Genomic DNA, 27,697 nt, shown 5'->3' with positions numbered 1-27,697 from the left:
CCTTACCACCTTATGTCGTTGCTGTTGCATCAACTGATCTCTCTCCCACACCCACACCCTATTTGGATTTCGTTGAAGTGTTCTCCAAACAGGGTGCTGAGGTTCTTCCACCCCATAGGCCGTATGACTGCGCCATAGACTTTATCCCAGGTTCGGTTTCGCCTAAGGGCAGGGTTTACCCCCTGTCAATACCTGAGTCAGAGGCCATGTCGACCTATATGAGAGACAGTTTAGAGAAGGGGTTCATTCGTAAGTCTGTCTCTCCCGCGGGAGCTGGGTTTTTCTTTGTATGGAAGAAAGAGGGTGATTTGCGTCCCTCCATAGATTACAGGGGTCTCAACGCATTCACAATAAAGAACAAATACCCGTTACCTTTAATTTCGGAGCTCTTTGACAGACTGAGGGGAGCTCAGGTTTTCACGAAGTTGGATCTGCGGGGTGCGTATAACTTGGTACGAATTCGAGAGGGTGACGAATGGAAGACCGCTTTTAACACCCGAGACGGTCACTATGAATACCTCGTCATGCCTTTTGGTTTATGTAATGCACCCGCAGTATTTCAGGACTTCGTAAACGATGTGTTCAGGGATTTACTGTTATCCTCCGTCATTGTGTATCTGGACGACATCCTGATTTTTTCTCCTGATCTGGAGACTCATCGTCAGGATGTCGTTCGTGTCCTTTCCCGTTTAAGGGAGCACTCATTGTTTGCTAAACTCGAAAAGTGTATATTCGAGCAGTCATCCTTGCCTTTTTTGGGTTACATTATCTCGCAAGAGGGTCTGGCTATGGATCCTGCGAAGCTCTCTGCTGTCCTGGAATGGTCCGAACCTCATTCCTTGAAGGCGGTGCAACGCTTCTTAGGATTCATAAATTATTACCGGCATTTCATACCCCATTTCTCCACTTTGGTGGCCCCTTTGGTGGCCTTGACTAAGAAAGGTGCCAATCCAAAAGTCTGGTCTACTGAGACATCCCAGGCTTTTGAGGCAGTAAAAAGACACTTTTCAACTGCTCTTCAAAGACCCGATGAGAATAAGCCCTTCCTCTTGGAGGTTGATGCCTCTTCAGTGGGTGCTGGTGCGGTCTTGTATCAAAAGAACGGTGTAGGTAGAAAAAGGCCGTGTTTCTTCTTTGCTAAAACCTTTTCACCGGCAGAGAGAAACTATACCATTGGGGATAGGGAACTGCTCGCCCTGAGATTAGCCTTGGAAGAGTGGCGTCACTTGCTAGAAGGAGCGAAACATCCTTTCCAGGTCTATACAGACCATAAGAATCTGACGTACTTACAAACCGCTCAGCATCTGAATCCTCGCCAAGCCCGCTGGTCCTTGTTTTTCTCCTGCTTTCACTTCTCCATCAACTATTTGTCTGGGAGTAAGAATAACAAGGCATACGCCCTGTCTCACTCTATGGTTTCTACCCAGGAAGAGATTGACGAACCTCGTCTTATCCTTCCCTCCAGGGTTTTTCATACGCTATCCCCTGTGACGTTAGACCAAATCCCACCGGGCAAGACCTTTGTTCCGCCTGATCGACAGAATGATATACTGTCGTGGGCCCACACCTCAAAGGTGGGTGGGCATTTTGGTATTAGACGGACACGAGAGTTACTCGAGAGGTGGTATTGGTGGCCACACTTAACCAGCCACGGCAAGAGATATGTCGGTTCCTGCTGCTCGTGTGCTCGCAACCGTCCGTTATGGCAGAGACCGGCTGGGCTCTTGCATCCTTTACCAGTGCCAGATAGACCATGGGAGGTGGTAGGCATGGACTTTGTGGGTGATCTTCCGTGTTCACAGGGACATAGATTTGTGTGGGTCATTACGGACCATTTCTCCTGCATGGTACATCTCGTACCATTATCGAGAATCCCATCTTCCAGGGTACTAGCCAAACTATTCCTCAAGCATGTCTTTAGGCTTCACGGGAGGCCAGATCGTATCATTTGTGATAGAGGCCCGCAATTTGCTTCCCGTTTCTGGCGAGATCTTTGTAGCCTTCTGCAAATTGAGTTGAATCTCTCTTCGGCATACCATCCAGAGACCAATGGTTTGGTTGAGCGTACCAATCAAGCCATGATTATATACCTTCGACACTTTGTTGCTGAGAACCACGATAACTGGTCCTCCCTCCTACCCTGGGCAGAATTTGCCCTTAACAATTCGCTGGCTGAGGCCACTGGGCAGACACCGTTCGTACTCAATAATGGGCAACACCCTAGGGTACCGGTACCGTTTCCCGCTGCTGCACCTCCTCCTCTTGTGGCCGACTTGGCAACTAATGCCAGAGAGGTTTGGGATCGGACTCAAGAGTCGATCCAAGCAGCTAAGGACCGTATGAAGACGGTGTCCGATCGGTTTCGTCGCCCGGCTCCTGTCTTTTCTCCGGGGGACTTTGTGTGGCTCTCTGCAAAACACATGAAACTTAGAGTGAGCTCTGTCAAATTTGCTCCTCACTTCCTGGGTCCTTATGAGGTTCTTCGACAGGTAAATCCTGTAGTCTACCAATTGAAGTTACCCATCCATCTTAGGATCCATGAGAAATTCCATGTCTCACTGTTAAAGCCGGTTATTTTACCTCACGCTCGTGAAGTGCACTCTCCTGCCTCTGATTCCTCTCGCTCTAGCTATGAGGTACGAGCTATAGTTGGTTCTAAGATGGTTCGAGGGCGCAGATTCTTCTTGATATATTGGGAGGGCTACGGCCCGGAACATCGCTCTTGGGAGCCTGAGGAGGCTGTCCATGCTCCCGACTTAGTTGCCAATTACCTGCGTCGCCGGGAGGGGAACCCTTGAGGGGGAGGTACTGTTACGGTTGCTGTGGCACTGGAGACTATGTTCGGATTTCTTGCTACTGCACATGTGCAAGCGCTGGAGACTAAGGCTACTTTCACACATCCGGTTTTTTGCTCTGCGGCACAATACGGCGTTCTGCAGAAAAACCGCAACCGGTTTTTTTGACGCCGGTTGCGTTTTTTTTTTGCATAGACTTACATTAGTGCCGTATTGTGCCGCAGGGGCTTGCGTTCGGTCCGGTTTTTGCCGCATGCGGCAGATTTAGCCGATGCCGCGGCCGGATCGAACGTTCCCTGCAACGTTTTTTGCTCCGGCAAAAAAAACCTGCATCGCGCCGCATCCGGCCGCTGCGCCGCATTTTTCAATGCATACCTATGGAGGCCGGATGCGGTGCGATGCGGAAAAAAACGCATCCGGTCGCCGCATGCGTTTTTTTCCACTGCACATGCTCAGTAGCATGCCGCAACCGGAAAAAAACGGACGGGCCGCATGTAAAAACTTATGCAAAGGATGCGGTGTTTTCGCCGCATCCGTTGCATAGTTTTCACAGCCGGATTGAGCCGCAGTGCTCAAACCGGATGTGTGAAAGTAGCCTAAGTCCTATCTTGGAGCCATTGCACATGTGCGGGTGACATCATCGCTGACACAAGGTCACATGTCTCTGACATCTTCAAAGCTGATTGGCCGCTGGTCATGTGCTTGTGACACGTGGTCACGTTTCTGACACCTTCTATGCCGATTGGTCGCTGGTCATGTGCTTGTGACGCTTTGCTCAGTGATAGGCCAGCGTAACGTCATTGCTGTCGTTCTGGCAGCGGATTGGCTCTGGTGTCCTCCATCTTGGATGAGGCACAGAGTCTATATAAGACCCTGACGCGCGCCACCCGGCGCTCAGTCCTCTTGGTTCATGCATGAGAGTAGACGCTCTGTGCACGTCCCTCTAGGCATCTCTCCGTCTATGCTAGGTGAGCGCTACTGGCAGGGTAGCGTTCTTGTACCTTACAGCTTTGGCTGCGGTCCGTATCCTTACATCTTAGTGGAGCGGACATAGGCAGGTGCCTGAGGCACATGGTCCGGCTGGGCCTTGTGATTCTACTCATAGGTGGACGTTGCCGCTAGGGTAACGTTCCTTATACTGCGTCTGGCAGTTGTTCGTATCCTCGCACACTAGGGGAGCGAACATAGGTAGGAGCTTTGTGCGGCTTTCATACTTGGGCAGATGTTGTAAAAGCGTCCCCACCGACACATATCCCCCAGGAGCCATAGCCACAACTTGCGGATTCGCTACCGCAAGTGGTGCTGCTGATACAGAGGGACTGCTTTCCTCCTCGCTCTTGTGCATGACTACGCTGTATACTGCAGACTACGCCAAAATATGATACCGAGAGGTTACTCCCAGGATACAGCGGGACACGAAACAAGGAATGAGACCAGACTAAGTTTAACTGCAAATTCTTTATACCACGGGCAAGGGAAACAGGAGGTGAACCTCAATATGCGAAGTGAATATAGACACCAATAAATGTACAAACAACTGGTTACCAAACTAGGATTAGCGTGCTGGGCCAGAGACCGATTCCAGTGGGACAGGAATTAGCAGGAACAATTTACCTAACCAGGAACTTCCGGAAGCACTAGGCGGTGTAAATCACAGGGTGCATTAAGGAGCTGTCCCTGGACCAGCACACCAGTTAACAATCTTAACAGAAACTCTAATTCCCCGCCCTTCCCCTTCACATATAAGCAACACAGTAAAGTATCCCTGGGCTATACACCTGCTAGCAGAGGTACAAGATTCAGTACTGCAGCGGTATATAATAGACCTGGTCTGGCGCCAAACTACTACTGAGTCAGTGTGCACACTTGTCTGCAAAAACAAAAAGTTATAGGCCAGTCCTGAGCTCAGGACTCACAGTTACACCATATTTATCCAGGAAGGTCTCCGGGCAAAGGGGTATCCGCTCCACATCCGGCTCCGCAACAGTTCTCTATTGCATGGCAATCACGGGTACAGAGGACTTCAGGGCTTCACTCCGTAGCAGTTCTCTCTGGCACCGACAGTCACGGGGACAGTTCTCCTAGGAAAGCCTCAGGTGCAGATCAGCTTCAATCAGTTTTCTCTTTCTATCTGACAACAGTCTATGAACGTAGATACTTAGCTCTGTGGCCTCTCTCTTTGCACAGAAATCAGCAGGCTGTCTCCAGCAGTCCAGGGATTTCAAACCATCGCAAGTAGAGGCAGCCACTACACTTCAGGGTCTTTCTCAATCTGCCTCCCTCTCTCCTTCCCACTTCCTGAGTCTTTCTCCTCACCGAATTCTCCTGTGACCCGCTACACACATCCATTTAATTTGTACGTGTGCGGTACGTATTTGCACGTACCGGAGACACGTACACACGGAGACCCATGTTAATCAATGGTAGATGGCACACACACGTAAAATCGCATGGAACGTGTGTCCATGAGGTAAGTACGTGTGTGCGCTTTTCTACACGGACAACATGTCCGTTTTTGGCTGGCAGCACGCAGGCACGGACCCACTTTAGTCTATGGGTCCGTGCCTGCACGTACCGCACACGGAGTATGTCCGTGTTCAGCACGTTTCGTGCGTGTGCGTTTTTACACTAGCGATCTTTTTTTTTTTTTTTTTTTTAAATTAAATTTAGTATACTTACCTTTTTTTCTGCTGTTCTCAGTCATACTTACATTGGTGCTCGGTTTTTTTCTTCCCCCGGCTCATACCGCTCCCCGGGTACAGTCCCAGAACTGTCGCATATAATGTATGCGGCAATTCTGGGCGGCTGCTGACTGATATTGTTAGGCTGGGGGGCTCCCCATAACGTGGAGCTCCCCATCCTGAGAATACCAGCCTTCAGCCGTATGGCTTTATCTGGCTGGTATTAAAATAGGGGGGGGACCGCATGCCGGTTTTTTTAATTATTTATTTATTTATTTTCCTGCACAGTATAGACACGCCCACCGGCTGCTGTGATTGGGTGCAGTGAGACAGCTGTCACTCAGCGTGGGGGGCGTGTCTGACTGCAACCAATCATAGGCGCCGTTGGGCGTGGAAAGCAGGGAATACGAGATTGATTAATGAGCGGCCGGCATATTCAAAGTAATTGTTGCCGCGTATTCTCTGCACAGCTGTTCCTCGCCGCGCTGGTGATTGGGGTGCGGTAAGTATGAGAGAGGGCTACTAACTTCAGTCACTCGGGGGATTAGTGGTCACTGGTGAATCCTTCACAGGTGACCGCTAATCAGTACGCGGCACACAGACAGAGCCGCGGCATAACAATGAAGTCGGGTGAAGTTCACCCAAGTTCATTCTCATCGCGCAACTCTGTCTGCTGTCAGCCGACATGTATCAACGACATTGTGCAACACACAAACGGACATTCCACATGGACATTCCACGTACACATACACGGGCATTTTACACACAAACACGGACATTTTACACGTACACACGGCTCGCATACACCATCACACGGATGCCATACGTACTGGAGAAACGCCCCAAAAAAACGGAACACGGACCCGAAAAACGGACCGTGTCATACGGACGTTTTTTTTGCGGAAGTGTGTTTTAGGCCTGTAAGACTGAGCAGACTTCCCTGACACCCCTCTGGTGGACAGGGGGAGACACTGCAGCTCGAGTATTTGCAATATCACCACTCCCAGAGGGTGGAGTCTGAAAGAAGGAGTGGGACACGTGGCTCACACCTGAGATGACGAGGCCTAATCTCAAAATTGGGACAGTCCCACTGTATCTGTGAGCAACATTAAAGCGATTGTCCACTACTGAGACAAACCCTTCTCATTCCCCATGTTTGGCTCCATTAAAATAAAAAAGCTTATCCCCACCTCCAGTGGTGGCGCCATTACAAAGGTGTTAGTGCTTGCATTCTCAGGCCTCATGTGAGGTCGTGATGTCACGCGAGCCCTGTCCCCAATCAGTGACAGCTTCTCTCTTCCCACCTTAGGACATTTCAGCAGGAATTAGGAGCTGCGTCTGGCCACTTCCTATTAATTTGTCATAAAGCAGGAAGAGAGAAGCCGTCATTGATTGGGAGTGAGGCTGACGTGACATTACAACCTCACGTGAGGCCTGAGAACGCAAGCACTGACACCTCTGTAATGGCGCCACCACAAGAGGTGGGGATAAGCTATTTTATTTTAATGGGGCCAAACATAGGGGATGAAAAGGGATTGTCCAGGTAGTGGACAACCCCTTTAACATTAGAAGTCCCAGAGAGGGGTCATTTAAAATTTCTACCTTTGGAATCCAGAGACGGGTCGAATGACCTGAAGGATTTTAGCTAATATCCTATAGTCACCGTCTTTTGTTCTGTAATTAAGTCCATTACTGTTGCACCACAGAAGGTTGTTGTTTTCCATTGAGTTTAGCCATTTAGTTTCTAGTTAATTCTATTCAGTTTGAACTGTGTCATTTGACCCTCTTTCGGGACTTCAGGGGGAGCTTGAAATTTCTGGGACTTCTAGTGTTAAAGGAGATCAGCTCCTGCATTTCAACCATCTATGTTTTTACCCTAAATCACCTTGGTGTTTCTGAGAGAAACATTGGTGAAAATGTGACCTGGGATGAGTGACTACTCTACTAAACTGACTGATATCTCCATATACGCACACATTTATTGGGAAAGACCTGTCCGGTTAACTGACCCTCCAGGGAAAGACAATGGGCTAGCTCATATCCGGCCACGGTTTCGACTGTTTTTCTAAGGAACGCAGCAGCATTTCAGAGTAAAATCTTTAAGATGTTTAGAATGCAGGACCTGGTCTTTGATTGAAGGTGTCTGTGGTTCAGTCAGTATAAACCAGCTGATAGGTTCATTGCCTAGAGATACAAAGGGGTATTGTTGATATAGACATTTACGGAATCATAATGCAGGGGTTTGTGCAGACAACATATTTTTGGTCCAAGTGTTATCTGTCAAAAATTAGATCACACTCAGACCAATGTTATTCAATGAGGCAGTGCACATTGACAATTCTTTTTCTGTTCTCCATCTCCAAGAAAAATGAATCTCACTCTGATCAGAGTCTGAGTGTTTTTCTGGATGAGAAATTCTCTGCACGAGCCCTATTGCTGAGTGACCTGCATAATATCATACATCCCAACCGTCCCGGATTCTACGGGACTGCCACGATTTTTCAGGTCTGTCCCGCACTCCTGCGGCTCACAGCTGATATCCCGACTCCTCCCCTCAGTGGAATGAATAAATTAAATTAAATTATTATCGGCTCTCAAACCCGTGAAACTGTGAAGCTCATTGCTCTATAGGCAGCAGCTCTACAAACCATGCCAAGATTTGGTAATCTTAACCTCTATAGTGCAGTAGACAAAGCAGAAGCAGATTATTTAGCTGTAAAGATTGATGGACGACAGAGGGATAGAATATATATATTTATATATATATATATATATATATATATATATATATATATACATATATATATACATGACAGATAATAGATACATACATGATAGATAAATAGATAGACATATGGATAGATACATGATAGATATGTAATAGATAGATACATGGATAGATAGATAGATAGATACATGGATAGATGGATAGATAGATAGATAGACAGACAGACAGACAGATAGATGGATAGATACTGCATCTCTTTGTAGGTGAAGGAGTCAGATTCATTTGTACCCATAAAACTACTATAAAGAAATGTGGAAAAAATACAAAATTACAAAATAAAATTTTTATTTTTACCAACTTGGATTTGAACCAGCAACTTTCAAACATGTCTCCAGCAGCCTCCTCTCCTAGCTTTCCTAGCTGCTCAAGCTGTTGAGCCACTAGGAATTGATGACATCAGATAGAGGATTTTATATGAATAAACCTACAATGCAGCCTCTTACACAGGACACAGAGCTCTATTGTACAGAGCAGCATCTCTATGTTCTGTATTCTAGAGGGAGAAGAAAAGAGATTTTTTTTCTTTTAATAAAATTACTAAAACTAACAAAAAAATAGAATAATGTAATTTTATTGCACTTTTTTTCTAAAATAATAAACATCACAAATCAGCAAATAACATGGACATATTTGGTGTCCCTGTAATCGTATCGACCCGAAACAACGCAGCGATCAGATTATTTATGGGGATCGGTAAATGGTGGAAAAAAAATGGCGCAATTTATTATTTTTCTTTATTAAAACCCATAAAAAATGTAATAAAAATGTATCACTGAGGCCGTGTTCACACGTATCAGAAATGCTGCATTTTTTCTGCAGGTATCCGGGCCATGAGCGCAATAACAATCTCCTCTGATTATTGCGTGTCTGCGGTATTTTTTATGCATTGTCCCTTATTTGATACATGTTTGGTGCAGATGTGAATCCTGAAGATTATAAAGAAAAAAACACCAAAACTGCACAGATCAGCGGCATCTTCAGACATAAAATGGGCGGAGATTTCATGACGTCTCATCCACTTTGCTTGGACAATTAGTCCGTGTTCACATGTAGTGTAAATGCTGCATTTTTTTTCTGCTGTTTTTTTGCACATTTATTCCGCTGTGTTTAATTATCCAAGTAAAGTGGATTCCACGAGAAGACGTCACTGAACTCTACAGTTTAGGGGTTTTTTTTCTCTGGAGGTTTCTATGTGGAGCTTCAAAAAATGCAGGAAAAAGCTTCTCAGTACAATAAAAACACTTAAAAACGCAGATTCACATCTGAACCAAAAACACATTAAATAATGGAGAAAAGGCAGAAAATGGAACAATCAGAGAAGATTGTTATTGTGTAGTTTGGTGCAGACAGCGGCAGAAACAAAAAAAAAAACAGAATTTATACAACATGTGAACATGGCCTTATAGGCACAAATAAGCAACATGTCATATAGTGACACATAGAAATATAAGAAAATTCTGGCTGCTATGACTATTAACGAACAGTCTGGGGCATCTGCTGAATGACCCTTACTGACGAATGGGTGTGGCTAGGGGTGTGGCTAGGGGCGTGGTCAAATTTTGCCTTTCTTCAAAAGTTGGGAGGTATGTAATATGGTTTTCCACATATATGAAATGGCACAATGAAGAACCAATTCTGTGTTATCTTGGAGTCTACAGCATATTTTCATTTTGTTTTGCCAGGAAGAGGACACAATGAGACACTTGAGTAAAGAACCTTCTGGCTCGTCCAACAGATACGCCACCTGTGGTAAGCTGTAGGAGTGGTTGTAAGGGATTATAAGAACCTCTGAAATATTGCAATTAATATTCATGAGAAACAAGGTCTTCAGAGCACTGGATCCATAGTTGTGGGGGCAGAGAGTACATTCCGCCATGTTTAGCAGTATTGTATTCACAGTGCAATGTGACTGATTTATCAAAGTGGTCCATCCTGTGTGTGATATCTGGCTCACCATTACACATTGGAGTCCAGCAGGGGCGTACATAGAAATCATGGGGCCCCATAGCAAAAGTCTGAACGGGGCCCCTCCTATTAAAGAAAATACAATAAAATATTAAAATAATAAACAGCATATACATTGCTGGGGGGAACATACAAGTTACTAGGAGCCAGTGGGGGCATACAAGTTATTGGGGGGGCATATATACACATTATGAATTAATCTTTATTCTAGCCAGGCTACACATCTACCAGTCCAATAAGTAGACTATTACTGGGCGCGGCTCCGTCTACAGAGCATCAGTCTAGGCAGTGCTGTGTGGCTGTGCTCCTGTTTTGTGACGGTGTGATGCCTGACGCTCGCTGAGCACTGCAGTGCCTGCAAACAGTGGAATCAGTCACAGCCAACAAACCAAAGATCTCCAGAGTAAGGCCTCTTTCACACGTCAGTGATTCTGGTACGTTTGTGCTTTTTTTTAAACGTACCAGAATCACTGACATATGCAGACCCATTATAATGATTGGGTCTGCTCACACGTCAGTGATTTGATTTTTCACTGCACGTGTCTCCGTGCGGCGTACCCGCGTGTGCGTGATTGCCGCACGGAGACATGTCCATTTTTTTCTGGCATCACTGATGTCCCACGGACCATGCAGTGGTGTGGTCCGTGAAACACGTGCCAGAAAAAAACGTGCATTTAAAATAATAAACATTTTTACTCACCCGGCTTCAGCCGCGCTCTCTGCAGCCCGTGCAGCCTGCTGCTTCTAAGCCGGCTGATTACTGTCGCGCATATTCATTATGCGTGACACAGCCGACCCGGAAGCAGCTGCTGCGGGGGTCACCGCCGGCCGGATGCTGCACCGCGGGAGCGATCAGCACCATGGACAGCGGGAGCGCGCACAGGTGAGTTGTTTTCTAAGTGCAATCATGGGCCACGGAGAACGGAGCCCGGATTGCATTTAGACAACCCACGTGTGCCGTGAATCACGGCACACGCAGGGACATGTGCATGTTTTACACGCCAGTGAAAAACGTCACTGTTTTTCACTGACGTGTGAAACGGGCCCAAACAGTACTAAAAAATATTCCTACCAAAGTGTCTCACAGTAAGTACTGATACATTTACTGCCGGAGTAAAAATAATTAAATAATACAAATCTATAAATATCTACATTTCTTGTTAGTAATGCATCAAAAAGCTAGTCATACAATTACCAAATAATACATACTACATAGTGATACTGAACAGCACCCACCATATCAAAACCAATAACACTACTATACATTGCAAAATAATGCCGCCACACTATGACTAAATATTACCACCTCATAGAGTCTGAATATAACCCCCATCCTGTTACTGAGAAAAGCCCACTGCACAAAGACCAGTGGGTTCACACCGCAAATCTCCCCCAGTACAGGGATAATGCACACAGTGATGTAACAGTACAGGGATAATATACACAGTGATGTCACAGTACAGGGATAATACACACAGTGATGTCACAGTACAGGGATAATGCACACAGTGATGTCACAGTACAGGGATAATACACACAGTGATGTCACAGTACAGGGGTAATATACACAGTGATGTCACAGTACAGGGATAATATACACAGTGATGTCACAGTACAGGGATAATACACACAGTGATGTAACAGTACAGGGATAATACACACAGTGATGTCACAGTACAGAGATAATACACACAGTGATGTCACAGTACAGGGATAATACACACAGTGATGTCACAGTACAGGGATAATACACACAGTGATGTCACAGTACAGGGATAATACACACAGTGATGTCACAGTACAGGGATAATAGACACAGTGATGTCACAGTGCAGAAATAATATATATACAATAAAGGGGTGCACACCCGGACTAAATCAATAAAACCGAGTGCAGCATCCTGCAGGATCACAATAGGACCAAAACAGAAGAAAAAAGCTCACACATAATGGATGCCCACACCAGCAAATGGAAATGCTAGATACAAATATAACAATCTTTATTAAATCCAAAAGGACAGTAAACAGAGATAATAAAATTATTTACAGAAACCTGTGACCAGATTTGGGGCCTATAAGCTGCGGCCACCACCAGTGGTCTCTTATATACAGCATTCTAACATGCTGTATATAAGAGCCCAGGCTGCTGTGTAGAACGTAAAAATCATTTTTTAATACTCACCTAAGGGTCGGTGCGGTGCAGATGGGTCAGATGGGTGTCTCCGTGCTCCGGAATCAGCGCCTCCTCTTTCATCCATGTTTGTCCTTCTTCTATAGCCGATGTGCATGACGCGTCCTACGTCATCCACACTCACCGGCATTGAGGACTAGTGCAGGCGACTTTGATCTTCCCTGAGCAGGGCAGAGCAAAGTATTGCAGTGCGCCTGCATGGGACCTCAATGCCGGCAAGTGTGGATGATGGAGGATGTGTCATGCACCCAGGCTTCAGAAAGAGGACAAAGATGGCCGAAATACGAGACGTCGGCACCGGAGAATAGAGACACCCATCCGACCAGTCTACCTGCACCGCCCCTTAAGTGAGTATTATAAAGTGATTTTTACTTTCTACACAGCGGCCTGGGCTCTTATATACAGGATTATTATAATAATATATCAGATAAGGCACTTATAATAACCCACTCTTATAATATGCCCATAAATAATAATGCACAATAACAATACATTGATTAAATATGCGTCGTGCTACATAGCCAGTACAGAGTCATACGTATAGCTTCATTACAGGCTATTATAGCTGACTGCTAACATGTCAGGACATCCATGTGATCCAATCAAATAATGAAAAAAGTAATACATAGGATCCTATATCCAGTATGATGATCCACTGACCTAGGAACTATCAATCCCTGTACAGATATAGATATGGGACAAGAAGTACAAAAATATGCCAAGAAGAACAGAAATATACATGTGCCAGGCTAAGAGAGGGGGTGGAGGACTGGGATAAATGCTCTATGCGGCAAAGCATAAAGCAGGCCTGATGAGCCTGATATAGGTGCTGCAAAAGAGTATTAGAGTAAAAGGGAAACCGTCAGCAAGCCAAAAGTAAACACTCACTCACTGTGCAGCGCTCTGCAAAAGAGCATGAAGCAGAGCCAATATACCAGATGTGGCACTGCAGAGGGGGTATCAGAGTAGGAGGAAAGCCGCACGCTTATGGCTGCCATACATGGGGCTTCCCTCCTACTCTGATACCCCTCTGCAGTGCCACATCTGGTATATTGGCTCTGCTTCATGCTCTGCTGCACAGCGCAGCACATGGCATTTACATACAGCTTGCTGATGGTTTCCCTTTTAGTACAGAGATATTACACACAGGGATGACACAGCACAGGGCAGGTTCTGTAGTGTTACAGGCAGACATTTGTACGTTCTAATACTCACCTGATCCTGTGCTGGGAGAGATGATGTCAGTGGCTTCTGCCTCCACTTTCTCTGGGTCGTGCTGGCTGTGCTGTTTAGTTCCTATCATCTGCTTTTCCTTTCTGGTCCTTCTGATCTCCCTTCTTCTTGTTTGCTTAGCTCTCTCTTTCCTCTGCTTCTTGTGCTCTGTTGTCTCTTCTTGTCAGGTCTCTGCTTATTCTGCTCTGTTGTCTTCTTGTCAGGTCTTTGCTTATTCTGCTCTGTCTCTCCTTGTCAGGTCTTTGTTTATTCTGCTCTGTCTCTCCTTGTCAGGTCTTTGCTTATTCTGGTCTGTCTCTCCTTGTCAGGTCTTTGCTTTAATGATATGTCGGTCGCGAACGATCTGACACAAAAATCCGGCTCCCTGCAGTGACTGACAGGAGCCGGATCACCAAAGTGAGCCGCTAAAATCGGTAAATGTCTCTTTTCGCCCCTGAAACCCCGGCCACCCGCGTCTAAACCCCGCTCACTCCGCAATCTAATTGGTTCCTTGTATGTGGGCATGGCTTAGCCGCGGGTGGGCGTGGTTTCAGCGGCGTCACTATAATCTTAAATATGTGCTCACCTGGGGTGAACACATATTTAATAAGGAGCTGAGAACGATCCGGCTCATTTTGGTGAGCGGAGCCATGGGAACCGGATCACCAAAAAGAGCCGGACTGCCCATCACTACTTTGCTTATTCTGCTCTGTTGTCTCCTTGTCAGGTCTGTGCTCTTTCTCCTGCACTGTTTAGCTTTCATTTTCATTTTCCCGTTGCTGTTACTGAACAAGCTCCGTCCCCTCTCCTGATTAGCTTTTCTCCTCCTGGCAGCCTTCACAGCTCTCTGGCTGGTATAAGTCGCTGCCTGGCCACTCCCCCCTCTACAGCAGAGAATGCGCTGTGCAGTGTGGGTGAGTTTGCTCCTCTGTGTTCATGCCTGCAGCTATTCACACAGTGCGGCATCCCCCCTTAATCAGCTGCTTGGTGACGGGCCAGGGCAGCCCGCCCCTGCTGGGAATGATTGAAAGTAAAAGTGCACACACCACGGGCAGCCGCTCCGAGCCCCTTTAGGTCACGGGTCCCGTAGCAGCCTCGTGGTCTGCCTCTATTGACGGTACGCCACTGGAGTCCAGGGCTAATCCACCTATTAGTTGGCTTACTTGTGCCAATATTTTGGTAATTTGTGTTCACCATCAAGCAATTCCCCTTTTGTTATGCCATGCCCCCTTGGGCTAACTCCCCCCCCCTCCAGTTTCAGGCAAGGTGCATAAAGTGTCTAAAACAAATGGTACATGTGGGGCAAATGGTGAAAGCTGTCAGGTACATACTATGCAGTAATAAAGCATACCTCCCAACCATCCCGGATTCTACGGGACTGCTCCGATTTTTGAGGTCTGTTCCGCAGTCCCGCGGCTCACAGCTGATGTCCCGGCTCCTCACCTCAGTGCTGTGAATAAATTAAATTAAATTCTCATCGGCTCTGGATTATCAGGGTGGCCGGGACTTGAACCCATGAGCCAAGCACTCATTGTTCAGAGGCAGCAGCTCTACCACTGAGCCACTGCCTGTATTGGAAAAGCAAAAAAAGATTTGGTAATCTTGACCTCTGTATTGCAGTTGAGAAACCAGAAGCATATTGTTCAGATGGAGGGAGGGATGGAGGGAGGGATGGAGGGAGGGATGAATGGATGCAGGGAGGGATGAATGGATGCAGGGAGGGATGGAGGGATGAATGGATGGATGGATGGAGGGATGAATAGAGGGAGGGAGGGATGGAGGGATGGATGAATGGATGGAGGGATGGATGGATGCAGGGAGGGATGGATGGATGGATGGATATATAGATATATGATAAATACATACATGATAGATAGACATATAGATAAATGATAGATAAATGATAGATATATAATAGATAGAGAGATAGATAGATAGATAGATAGATAGATAGATAGAAACTGCATCTCTTTGTAGGTGAAGAAAAGAGTCAGATTCAGATTCATTTGTTCCCATAAAACTACTATAAAGAAATGAGGAAAAAAAAATAATTGAATTTTTTTCTTTATTTCACCACCTTGGATTCAAACCAGCAACTTTCAAACATGTCAAGCAGCCTACTAGATTTTCTAAGCTGTTGAGTCACTAAGAATGACAGTGTCAGAGGGAGGATTCTACATACCATATTTTTCGCTTTATAAGACGCACCTGATTATAAGACGCACCCCCAAATTTGGTGAAGGAAAAGAGAATTTTTTTTTAATGTTAAATGGGGTCCATCTTATAATGCCAGTGTCCCTCTAGCAAATTATATAGGGTATATGTCCCTCATAGCCCCCCATCCTAAAATTAGCCCCCTCAATCTGGATATGGCCCCCTTATATTGAATATTGCCCCCTTGTAATGGCACACGTTCCCCTTTGCTGCCTATTGCCCCTTATGGATTGCATACATTCCCTTGTGCTGCCTATGGCCCCCTATGGATTGCATAGATATAGAGAAAGGAACAAAAACCGCTCACCACTGCAGAGACAAGCCTGAATATATCCTCCCGTTAATGTCCTTTAGTCCGGCACGGATTACAGCAGCAAGCTGAGAAGGTAATGGAACAAAACAATGGAAAAGATCCAGCTGGACTCCAAGGGGATGAATAAAAATGCTTCTTTATTTGTAACTTGATTAAAAATAAATATCCATATTTCAAGTGGAAACACCGGCTTGTGCACACTGATGAATGGCAGATGTATACCCCAATGGATTGCATACATTCCCCTGTGCTGCCTATGGTCCCCTATGGATTGCACACGTTCCCCTGTGCTGTCTATGGCTCCCTATGGATTGCACACGTTCCCCTGTGTTAAATAGCACCCCCACGCTGCTGCCCATGGCCCCTATAGATTGCACAAGTCCCCCTGTGTTAGATATTGCCCCCATGGTGCTGCCCATGGCCCCTATATAGATCGCACAAGTCCCCCTGTGTTAGATATCGCCCCAATGGTGCTGCCCATGGCCCCTATATAGATCGCACAAGTCCCCCTGTGTTAGATATCGCCCCCATGGTGCTGCCCATGGCACCTATATAGACCGCACAAGTCCCCCTGTGTTAGAAATCGCCCCCATGGTGCTGCCCTTGGCCCCTATAGATCGCACAAGTCCCCCTGTGTTAGATATCGCCCCCAGGCTGCTGCCCATAGTAAAATAAAACACTCTTTCCTTACCTCCTCCAGCGCTGAGCTCCCTCCGTGCTTCTGTTCTTCCACTTCCTGGTTCTTGGTGCCGGTCATGTGATCGGCACAGCAGACTGAGATCTCTGCGTGCCTGATCACAGTGGAAGCAGGGACACCGGGGAGAAACGCTGGAGGGGGTAAGTAAAGCTTTTTTATTTTAGACTGAGCAGCAGCCTGGGGGCCAAATCTAACACAGGGGGGGCATGTGCCATCACAGGGGGGCGCAGAGACATATAATATGCACCGCTCCCCCAGCCCCTCACTGCGGTGCGATTTCAGCACCACCGGAGATGGACAGCGGCTGTGCATATTATATGAGCGGGAGCAAGAGATCAAACGTTGCCGCCGCAGCGTTCACCTGCACCCAGCAGCGCCCCCACCTCCCCTGGACCTTGCAGTGTATATATATATATGTCGTGGGCGGGGAGGACGCTGTTGCGCTGCGCTCGCTAACGCTCGGGTCCGGCGCTGCTGCGATGGCTGTTCGGTGGCTCGAGTGGTGGGCCAGATCGGGGACTCGAGCGGCGCTCCTCGCCCGTGAGTGAAAGGGGGTAATTTGGTTTGGGGATTTGGTCCGTGACGCCACCCACGGGTTGTGGTGAGGTTGGACACCACCGCTGCTGGTGACGGGGATCCCGGGAGCGATGGTAGGGAGCAGCTGGGATGTTGTTTCCCCCCTCCGTGGGTAGGGGTTGGTGGTCCCGGGGCCCGGTGAGGTGACGGGGAGGCAGGGTTGGCAAGGTGCAGGGTCGCCTGGACTGCGCAGCATGGTGCCGGATGGCACGGTTGTACTCACTGAGCCACAAATGTACACAAAGTCTCTGGTAAACCAAACGGCTGGATGGGCGGGTCCCGCAGCTGGCTCCTGTGACTTCTCCCGGACGGTTGGTGGTGGCTGCCTTTCCCTGCACCTTTGTGTATGTTCGGTCCTGATGGATTCCCACCGGCAACCCGCTCCCCAGCGTGTATATGTGCCGGAGGAGCCCTTTTGCCCGCAGGCTCTGGCCCTTGGAACTCTAGCTGTGGCGGTAGCTGTATTTCCTTTTGCTGGTCGGACGATTGCCTTCAATCGGGTCTTGGCTGTTAGGAAACCCCTGGGGTTCCGGTCACTGACGGATTTGACCTCTAATGGCGACTCCAAGCCTGGTCGGGGTCCGCAGGCCCTGCCTGAGTGTGCTAGCTTCACTTCGCTCCCCGGTTCGGTATCGGCGGGCCACCGCCCGTCCCCGGTCCTACGGTTCCGTGTTGATCTGCCTCTCCTGCAGACGGCCACCACCGTCTGCCAACCTTGCTCTTAGTGCCCGGGCCACACACTCCTTTCACTTGCACTTCCCTAACTGAACTCTACTCTTCACTCACTGATCTAACTTCCTTTTCCCGCCTCCAGGACTGTGAACTCCTCAGTGGGTGGGGCCAACCGCCTGGCTCCACCCCACCTGGTGTGGACATCAGCCCCTGGAGGGAGGCAACAAGGATTTTGTGTCTGGCTGGTGTGCCTGTCTCGGGGTGGGGGTGTGTGTTGTAGTACCTGTGACGACCTGGCTAGTCCAGGGCGCCACATTCCCCCTTGGTTAAATGCAGACCGCGGGCTGCCCATCCATCACCGGTTTTATTTTTCTTTTTAACTGTAAAAATATAAAACAAACATCAACAGTTTATGCAGTTTTAAATCTTCCCTTCCGGGAGGCAGGTCACTTGAACGTTGCAAAACACAGATATTTACATTTTTAATAATAACGGACGGACGGCTTCCGCTCTCCCACCCAAGCAACCTAGCCCTGATGCTGCCCCTAAGAAGTGGTCAGCACCCCTTCACCCCTTGACCCCAGTCCAGACCCAGGCTGCCCGAGCGGGAACGGGTACGGTGACTCGCACCCGGCTGTCACTTCAGGGGACCCCACGTCCATGGGGGACCCCCCTGATCCCCGGAGGATCGCCACCGGTTGCGGTAGTGGCGGGCCTGGGCCATCACTTTCCTCCAGGCTCACCCTCCAAATCAGCCTCTCCAGAGGTGGCAACGGAAGCATGCCCCAACATATTTACAATCCCACAAGTTCATGGGTGCCCTGCAAGTTCTCAGGCATGTCCATGAAGAGTTCCTCATGCAACGGTAGCAAAAGGCTGCTTTACACCAGACAATCTATCGTGCGATAGATCGTCGGGTTCGCGGTTTTTGTGATGGAGATCCGGCATCGCTGGCGATGCCGGCCTGTGTGACACCTCCTAGCGACGCAGTATCGCTCACAAATCATGAGTCGTGTACTGCTCGCTAGGTTCCATAATATCGTTTAATTTAGTTGTTCATCGTTTCCGGGGTAGCACACGTCACTCCGTGTGACACCCCGGGAACGATGTACAGCAGCTCACCTGCGTCACGTGGCCGCCGCCGGCTATGTGACGGAAGGAGGTGGGCGGGATGTTTACGTCCCGCTCATCTCCGCCCCTCCGCTTCCATTGGCCGGCGGCTGTGTGACGTCGCTGTGATGCCGAACGTCCCTCCCACTCCAGGAAGTGGACGTTCGCCGCCCACAGCGTGGTCGCACGAGAGGTAAGTATGTGTGACGGGGGTTACTGACTTTGTGCGACACGGGCAGCGATTTGCCCGTGATGCAAAAAGGACGGGGGCGGGTATGATCGATTGTGAAATCGCACAATCGGTCGTACCATGTAAAGCAGCCTAAAGGGTCCCTACGGGGACTACTTGCCAGCAACGGCCGGGTCAATCATGGTGCCAATCAGATTAAACTTCGGTTTGATTAGTCTTATCATTTACTCATTTACACACTCAACAGGTTACGGTACTGGTGGTCCCAATGGGGACAACGGTGCAACGGAGGAACCGCTGCCTTCACTGCTCACTTTCGTACTCCTCACCTGGTCCCAGGTGAACAAACACGGGTTCCAGCCCCTCCAGCGCACGGCAGGCGCGACGGGGAAGGGCCGCCCGATATCCATTATTTCCGCTCCGTGGGATGTAAGTGGCCTCCATGTCATACAAGCCGACGATTCCCTCCTCCTCTGAGACAGGATCTGTGTCAGGCCCGGAGTCATCACTCCTAACCCCCTCATAGTCAGGCGCTCCCTCTAGGGCCAGGCGGACTGCCGGGGCCTTCTTCTCCTCTGCGCCAAGTGGATCGTTATCAGTCGCAACGGCATCCGAGCCTGCAGCCTCCTTCAGCTCCCCGACCTCCGGGCCCTCAGCACTCAGCATCTCGGGCCCCACCGCAGTAGCACGGGGCAGCAGGTCAGGCAGGTTAGCGCTGGGGAGCCCCATGGGTAGTGGCAGGGACGGTACAAGGCTCAGGATCGGACCGGGTCTCCCAGCCGCAGCGGCCGGTCCCGGTGGGACATGGAGGCGTGGGTCACTCACCAGCTCCGTCACGTCGGCTCCCATCTCGTGCATCTGGGCGATCGCAGCCAGCGCTTCCACCTCGGTAGTCCACTGCTCCGCCAGGAGACGTATCTGATTTCGATGACGTTGGTTAGACTCAGTTACTCGGGCCCTCATCCACGCCACGGTCCCGGGCGCGGGTTGCTGGGCCTTGAGCGGTGCAGGCGGAGCTGACATGCTATCGCGGCTTTAGGGTTCCAGGAACCGGGTTGTTGACAGAGTTCTGGCATCCCTGCTTTTATGGCCTCGGTTTACATGCGGCCGGACGCCATCCGTCCCCCCTTGGTCTTTTCTCGGCACCTCCTTTTTCAGGGGCGGGGCTTTGGCTTTCGCGCCTCCACTGCTCGAGAAGACGCTCGAGCGGGAAAATCTTCGTGCCCAAGATGGCGGATTCTGAAATTTTTAGGCCGGACACCGCCGGCGGGGCACAAGGCGCACTTCTACCAGCCGGCAGAACGGTAAGATCCTGTTCGTGACGCCAAGTTGTCGCGGGCGGGGAGGACGCCGCTGCGCTCCGCTCACTAACGCTTGGGTCCGGCGCTGGTGCGATAGCTGCTCAGTGGCTCGAGCGGTGGGCCGGATCCGGGGACTCGAGCGGCGCTCCTCGCCCGTGAGTGAAATGGGGTAGTTTGGTTTGGGGATTTTGCCCGTGATGCCACCCACGGGTTGTGGTGAGGTTGGACACCACCACTGCTGGTGACGGGGATCCCGGGGGCGATGGTAGGGAGCAGCTGGGATGTTCTTTCCCCCCTCCGTGGGTAGGGGTTGGTGGTCCCGGGGCCCAGTGAGGTGACTGGGAGGCAAGGTTGGCAAGGTGCAGGGTCGCCTGGACTGCGCAGCGTGGTGCCGGACGGCACGGTTGTACTCACTGAGCCACAAATGTACACAAAGTCTCTGGTAAACCAAACGGCTGGATGGACGGGTCCCGCAGCCGGCTGCTGTGACTTCTCCCGGACGGTTGGTGGTGGCTGCCTTTCCCTGCACCTTTGTGTATGTTCAGTCCCGATGGATTCCCACCGGCAACCCGCTCCCCAGCGTGTATATGTGCCGGAGGAACCCTTTTGCCCGCAGGCTCTGGCTCTTGGAACTCTAGCTGTGGCGGTAGCTGTATTTCCTTTTGCTGGTCGGACAGTTGCCTTTAATCGGGTCTTGGCTGTTAGGAAACCCCTGGGGTTCCGGTCACTGATGGATTTGACCTCTAATGGTGACTCCAAGCCTGGTCGGGGTCCGCAGGCTCTGCCTGAGTGTGCTGGCTTCACTTTTCACTTCGCTCCCCGGTTCGGTACCGGCGGGCCACCGCCTGTCCCCGGTCCTACGGTTCCGCGTTGATCTGCCTCTCCTGCAGACGGCCACCACCGTCTGCCAATCTTGCTCTTAGTGCTCGGGCCACACACCCGGACACCGTCAGTTTACTCCTCCACTGCTACTTCACTCCTTTCACTTTCACTTCCCTAACTGAACTCTACTCTTCACTCACTGATCTGACTTCCTTTTCCCGCCTCCAGGACTGTGAACTCCTCAGTGGGTGGGGCCAACCGCCTGGCTCCACCCCACCTGGTGTGGACATCAGCCCCTGGAGGGAGGCAACAAGGATTTTGTGTCTGGCTGATGTGCCTGTCTAGGGGTGGGGGTGTGTGTTGTAGTACCTGTGATGACCTCGCTAGTCCAGGGCGCCACATATATATATACCCCACCCCCGTATATTCGGCTTATAAGACGCACCCCTTACTTTCCCCCAAAATTTGGGGGAACAAAAGTGTGTCTTATAAAGCGAAAAATACGGTATATGGACCTACAATACAGCCTCTCACACAGGACATAAAGCTCCATTGTGCAGAGCAGCGTCTCTATGTCCTGTATTCTACAGGGAGAGGAAAAGAGATTTTTTTTCTTCTAATAAAATTACTAAAAATAATAAAAAAAATAGAATAATGTAATTTTATTACATTTTTTTTAGAAAATAATAAACATCACAAATCAGCAAATAACATGGACATATTTAGTGTCCCTGTAATGGTAACAACCCGAACAACACAGCGATCAGAATATTGATGAGGATTGGTAAATGGCGCAATTTATTATTTTTCTTTATTAAAACCCATAAAAAATGTAAAAAAAAGTGCTTGAGCATGCCCAGTAGCCTTAGCAACAGGCTCAGAAAGCAGACTATCAGTTTGAGCATGCTCGGTAGGCACATCCCAGAACTTAGACACAGCACGAAGTCCATTTACCTGTGCAAAGAGGCTGTTAGGGTTAATTGTGGGAGCATGCTCAGTAGCCTGAACTGAGGACTTAGTCTCAGACATAACACAATCAGGCTGAGCATGCTCACTAGGCAAAACACCGGGCTTAAACTCTGGCTGGGGTAAATCGGCGCACGCATGCGCACTAGCCGCCTCTCCACACTTAGACGTGGTGGAAGGAACAGCCAACTGGACGACCCGAGGCACGGCCAAGAACGGCAGCCAGCGCCTGGGCGCAACAGGAGCCGCAGCAGGCTGCTTGCGGCTATGGCGGCGCCGGTTCGTAACACTACCTGTCAACGGAGGGTATGACGCCTTGAGTTTCCAGGCGCCCCCGTTCCACGACGGCTTTCCCTCTTTCTCCTTACCCTAAAACCAGGGACAGTGCTCAAATAAAGGTAAATAGGGGGAAGTAAGATTGCCGCTCCCAAAATTTAAGTGGGGTTTGGTACACCAATATGTATTCAAGGCCTGATTACTGGCAATATGATATACAACCATAGGAGGTGATATTTAAGAAAACAAAATACCTGCAAACATTAGCCCATGTAATAATCCCTTATACCAAAAACATTCCAAAAGGGAGCTATCATGGTCCCTCCACAATCAGACCAAGACCATATGTTTTGCAGAGTTTACAGTACCACACATGAATGGTGCCTTACTAGGATACAATCAGTCCCAAGTAAATATAAAAGACACTAAAGGGAATATAAGGATAGTTTTACTTCCCTGAAAAAGCAGGTCCTCATCCCTGCCTTGCTCAGGCACGATGACTGGTGAAGTGTTTGGGGCGTGGCTGCCATGAGGTCATCAATGACGTGGCGGTTCCGGATAGGTCGCATGTGACGTCACTGATGACATGGCACTCTGCTATTGGACCTTGGTGGTTTTACCCTGGGTTTGGGGCGGACCCAGGTTATAAAAGGGGCTGGAGACAACATGGAGGTGCGCAGTCTTCACTTTTGCTCAGTCAGAGCACAACTCCATGTTAGAGCCTCATTGCGGCATAAGCCTATGTTGGGAAGCGGTAGGTAGGGTTAGGCGAATGGTGCCTGTCACGCCAAGATTCGTGGCTCGGCACATCAGGGTCAGGCGCCGTGCTTCCCTCCTGCCGTTCCAGTCTTGCTATAGCAGCCCAGTGGCGTTAACTGGGCTGCGGCTGCTGTGCTTCCTGTCCGATTGTGCCCCCTACGCACACGGACAACGCACCTGCTGCGCCACCTGTCCGATTGTGCCTCCTACGCACACTGACAACGCACCTGCTGTGCCACCTGTCCGATTGTGCCCCCTACGCACACGGACAACGCACCTGCTGCGCCACGTGTCCGGTTGTGCCCCCTACGCGCACGGACAGCGTACCCCAGGACCCCTGTGGAGTTAACAGGGTGTTCCTTATCCTCCTCGGCTTCCCGGTCAACGCTACTGGTGTACCCATCTGGCCTGACGTGTCCTACACACACGTGGCCAGTCGAGAGGTGGCCAGAAACGCTAATCGGAGGACCGCTCGGCCTGACGTGTCCTACACACGTGGCCGACAGGGCGCTTTCGTGGCGGTCTTCCGGTCAACACTACCTGGTTACCACCCGGCCTGACGTGTTTCCTGCACACGTGGTTGGTGTAGCGCTAGGTGCACCAAAACGCTAATCGGGTTGTCGTCCGGTCTGACGTGTCCCAACACACGTGACCGGTTCCCAGAGTTCCTGGGTTATCTCAGAGCCATCCAGCTCTATAGTCTCCGCCTAACCCTCAGGTGCCAGCAGCTCCTTTGTCATCTGGAGCACGGTGGGCCCCGACTGGCGATTAGGATATATACCCCCTGGTCCTAATCTGCCGGTCCCCCTGTAACAGGTAGGGACATCTAGTCCCCTGAGGGTTACTAGGGTTTGTCCCCCCCCCTTCCACGAGATATATATATACTTTACCGACTCCCATATAGGGGTTACCTGCTTCTGGTATTTTTGTGTTTGTGTGTCCTTGGAATTTTAACCAATTATTAATAAAACGTATATTTTTAATAGGGGTTGAGGTTAATTGTAAATTGGTCATATTATACTCTACCTGGAGTTCTCATTTTTCTATTGTAAGTCCTAATTGCATATTTTACCTCCTATCAGGAAATTCCTTATTGTTACTAGGTAGATTAGACTGTATGAAGTTTGTCCCTATGTACCTCCCTTAGTTGGCTTCTGTATAGAAAGCTCCTCCCTTCTCCTTCAGTTTAGTCTAGAGGAACCATTGCTGAAGAGACATGTCTAAAACCCTGTACAGATTATTCCTTTTCACCTGCCTTTACTTTGTACTTAATAAAAGATTCCAGAAGAAAACTACAGCGTTTCTCCTTGTCTTCCTACAAGTCATCGTTTGGGCTGAGTTAACACTATCTGTGGAAGCCGGTAGAGTGAGTAAAATCATACAGTTATCTAAGGGACTGATAATTAGAGCGGTTGGATTCATTGCTACCAGGAAGAGACAGAATAGTGAAAAGGACTAGCTGTGACCGGGATTAGTATACATATATCAGTAAAGAACCTGTTTCCAGGAGTGCTATACTGCATACAATCCAGAGAAAGGATTACCCCAAGGGGCTGATAACAAGCCACAGCATAAAACTTTATAGCAGCTTCAGACAAAGTGCCCTGTAAAGTATTATCCTGTTATCAGAACTGTGTGCAGCTATAAACCAAGAATTCCCCATAAGCTAATTGTAAATTGCAGCCAGAGACTCTGCAAATACATGCTGCAAACACAGACTGCTGGCTGCAGAGATTGCAACATTGTATTGGTTTCCCTGACAACCAGTGCAGAGCAGCATTCACCCTTTTTGATGGAGTCAAAAAGAACAATTTCCCTACCTGCTTTAAAGCAACAAGAGGAAGACAGGGACTCACACTTACATTACAATGAAAGATCTAAGCGGTTGACCAAACCAACATGGAAGGTTGAAAAGAACCTAGAAACAGCCAGAAGTGAACTGTTTACCCACACAGCATTATTGTGGCAAAGAGTGCAAAAACAAGTGACTGTTTTATCTGCGCCCGGTGCTCATGAGCTACCACCAGAGGGAGCCCTGGAACAACTGTACTCAGCATACTAGTCCTACAAAGAGATTTGTAAAAAATATTCCTCTACCCTGCTGAGATCAAATACGTCCGAGTCTCAAAAAGAACTACAGGACTTCCAACAGCTTAATGCTGAACGAGACCAAACTGTGCGCGACATTGTGAGCGAGACTGAAGCAAAAATGGGGCAAATGTCAGGAGCGGCATTTTACAAATCCAGGTTCGTTAAGAGCTCAAGGCACTCACTCAAATTAGGCTCATCAAGGTACTTAACTCTCAGCTAGCAGCTCATAAAGGCGCGCGCCGAAGCAGAAACAACGAAAGTACAAGCCATCTTCGCCCAGAGAGAAGCAAAGATGAAAGCAGAATCTGCACGCAAAGAAGCAGAGATGAAAGCAGAATCTGCACGCAAAGAAGCAGAGATTAAAGCAGAATCTGCACGCAAGGAAGCAGAAATTGAAGCCCTACAGAAGGAATGTGAACATGTGGCGGCCATGGCAAGCTCTGGGTGGGAGCCAAGAAGGCAGCGCCAGTTTGTGTGATCTCGACACATAAGACTCACTTAAGCGTACAAGAGATTACGTGCTGAGCCAAGCTGACGAACTGCCAACTACCATCAACATTCCCGTCAGTGCTAACACTTCTCCAGAGCCTCAAGACACTGATCCACCTACAGCTTCCAGCCTTCCAGGTCAGTCCAATGCACCTCAGACTTTCAAGCCTGAACCAGCTTCATATTCCAATGCACAGCCACACCCTGCGCATCAGCAACCTCCGTATGCCCATGTCTACATGCAACTTAACATGCCGGCAAGGCGCTACACTCCCAACAACTATGTAGTTCCAGCCCCGAATACAACAGAGATTGTACACACCAAACCGATCACTGGTCTAAACGCCTACGCCACTCCATACTTTCCCATGTTCCCGAACCAAGAAGCTACGAATCACGCAACCAGCACCACGCAGTAAGCAAATGTGCCCCCAACGTCGGAAAGATCAGACATGTCCGACTTTGCGAGGTACATGATCCGCCGAGAACTCACCAACACCGGTCTCAAAGTTTGATGACCAGCCCGAAAACTACAGAGGGTGGAAGTGTGCCTTCAAAACCGCAACGCGTGACCTCGGCATTACAGCTGCTGAAGAGCTGGACTTGCTAAGCAGGTGGCTAGGGCCACGGTCTACTGAGAGAATCAAGAGACTCAGATCAGTCTACATCAGCGACCCAACAACAGGTCTCGCAACCGCATGGGACAGACTAGAGAAAGGCTTCGGCAGTCCTGAAGCAATTGAAGATGCATTGCTGAAACAACTATACGACCTTCCCAAAATATCTGGCAAGGATGCTTCAAAGTACCAGGAACTCAGCGACCTGCTGTCCGAGCTACAGCTGGCCAAAGCAGACACACACCTACCTGGCCTCAGCTACCTGGACACCGCTCGTGGGGTGAAACCCATAGTCGCCAAGTTACCTTACAACGTGCAGGAAAGGTGGACCACGGTAGGAACAAACTATAAAAAAGAGCACCAAGTGTCCTTCCCTCCATTCTCCTACTTCTGCGAGTTCATCAACGGCATCGCGGAACGTAAGGCAGACCCCAGCTTCACCTGTGGAGAACCCACCAACTCCACTTCACCGGCTCCCAGATATGAGAGCCCTCATCAAAATGACAGGAAATGTAGGGGCCCACTATCAGTCAAAAAAAACGATGTTCTACCACCTCCGTCAGCACCAGACAATGGCACTGAAGGCGGGAAGGCGGAAAATCCGAACCGCCAATGTCCTATTCACAAACTGCCACACCCCCTGAAGAAGTGCATTGGCTTCAGGAAGAAACTCCTTCAAGAACGAAAGGAACTCTTGAAAAGGTTTGGGGTATGTTTCAGGTGTTGTGCCTCTACAGAACACCTTGCCAAGGACTGTAAGGTTACAATTAAGTGCATGGAGTGTGACAGCACAGATCACGTACAAGCGCTGCACCCATCTCAGCCTGATCCTGCACCTACACCTTCTCCTACCACAAGTCATGGCGGGGAGAGTACAGGCCAAGCTGCAAACCACCTCATAGTATCCTCCTCAAGCACCGCAGTCTGCGGAGAAGATCTCTGGGACAAGTCTTGTGCGAAAATATGCCTAGTA

The 27,697-nt window shown here is 49.2% G+C and overlaps 1 protein-coding gene across 1 annotated transcript in view; it reads left to right on the top strand.

The window, feature by feature from the left end:
• The window catches only part of C6H7orf57 (chromosome 6 C7orf57 homolog), a 287,295-nt gene that overhangs the window by 50,470 nt on the left and 209,128 nt on the right, over positions 1-27,697 (top strand). Inside the window, exon 2 of the mRNA XM_075315021.1 lies at positions 9,947-10,013. Coding sequence (XP_075171136.1) covers positions 9,959-10,013 — 55 coding nt within the window. The 5' untranslated portion in view covers positions 9,947-9,958. The remainder of the gene's footprint in view (positions 1-9,946; positions 10,014-27,697) is intronic.

This window comes from Anomaloglossus baeobatrachus, chromosome 6, assembly GCF_048569485.1.
Source record: "Anomaloglossus baeobatrachus isolate aAnoBae1 chromosome 6, aAnoBae1.hap1, whole genome shotgun sequence".
Taxonomy (NCBI): domain Eukaryota; kingdom Metazoa; phylum Chordata; class Amphibia; order Anura; family Aromobatidae; genus Anomaloglossus; species Anomaloglossus baeobatrachus.
The sequence above is the reverse complement of the archived record's forward strand: the minus strand, read 5'-3'. Positions and strand labels throughout refer to the sequence as shown.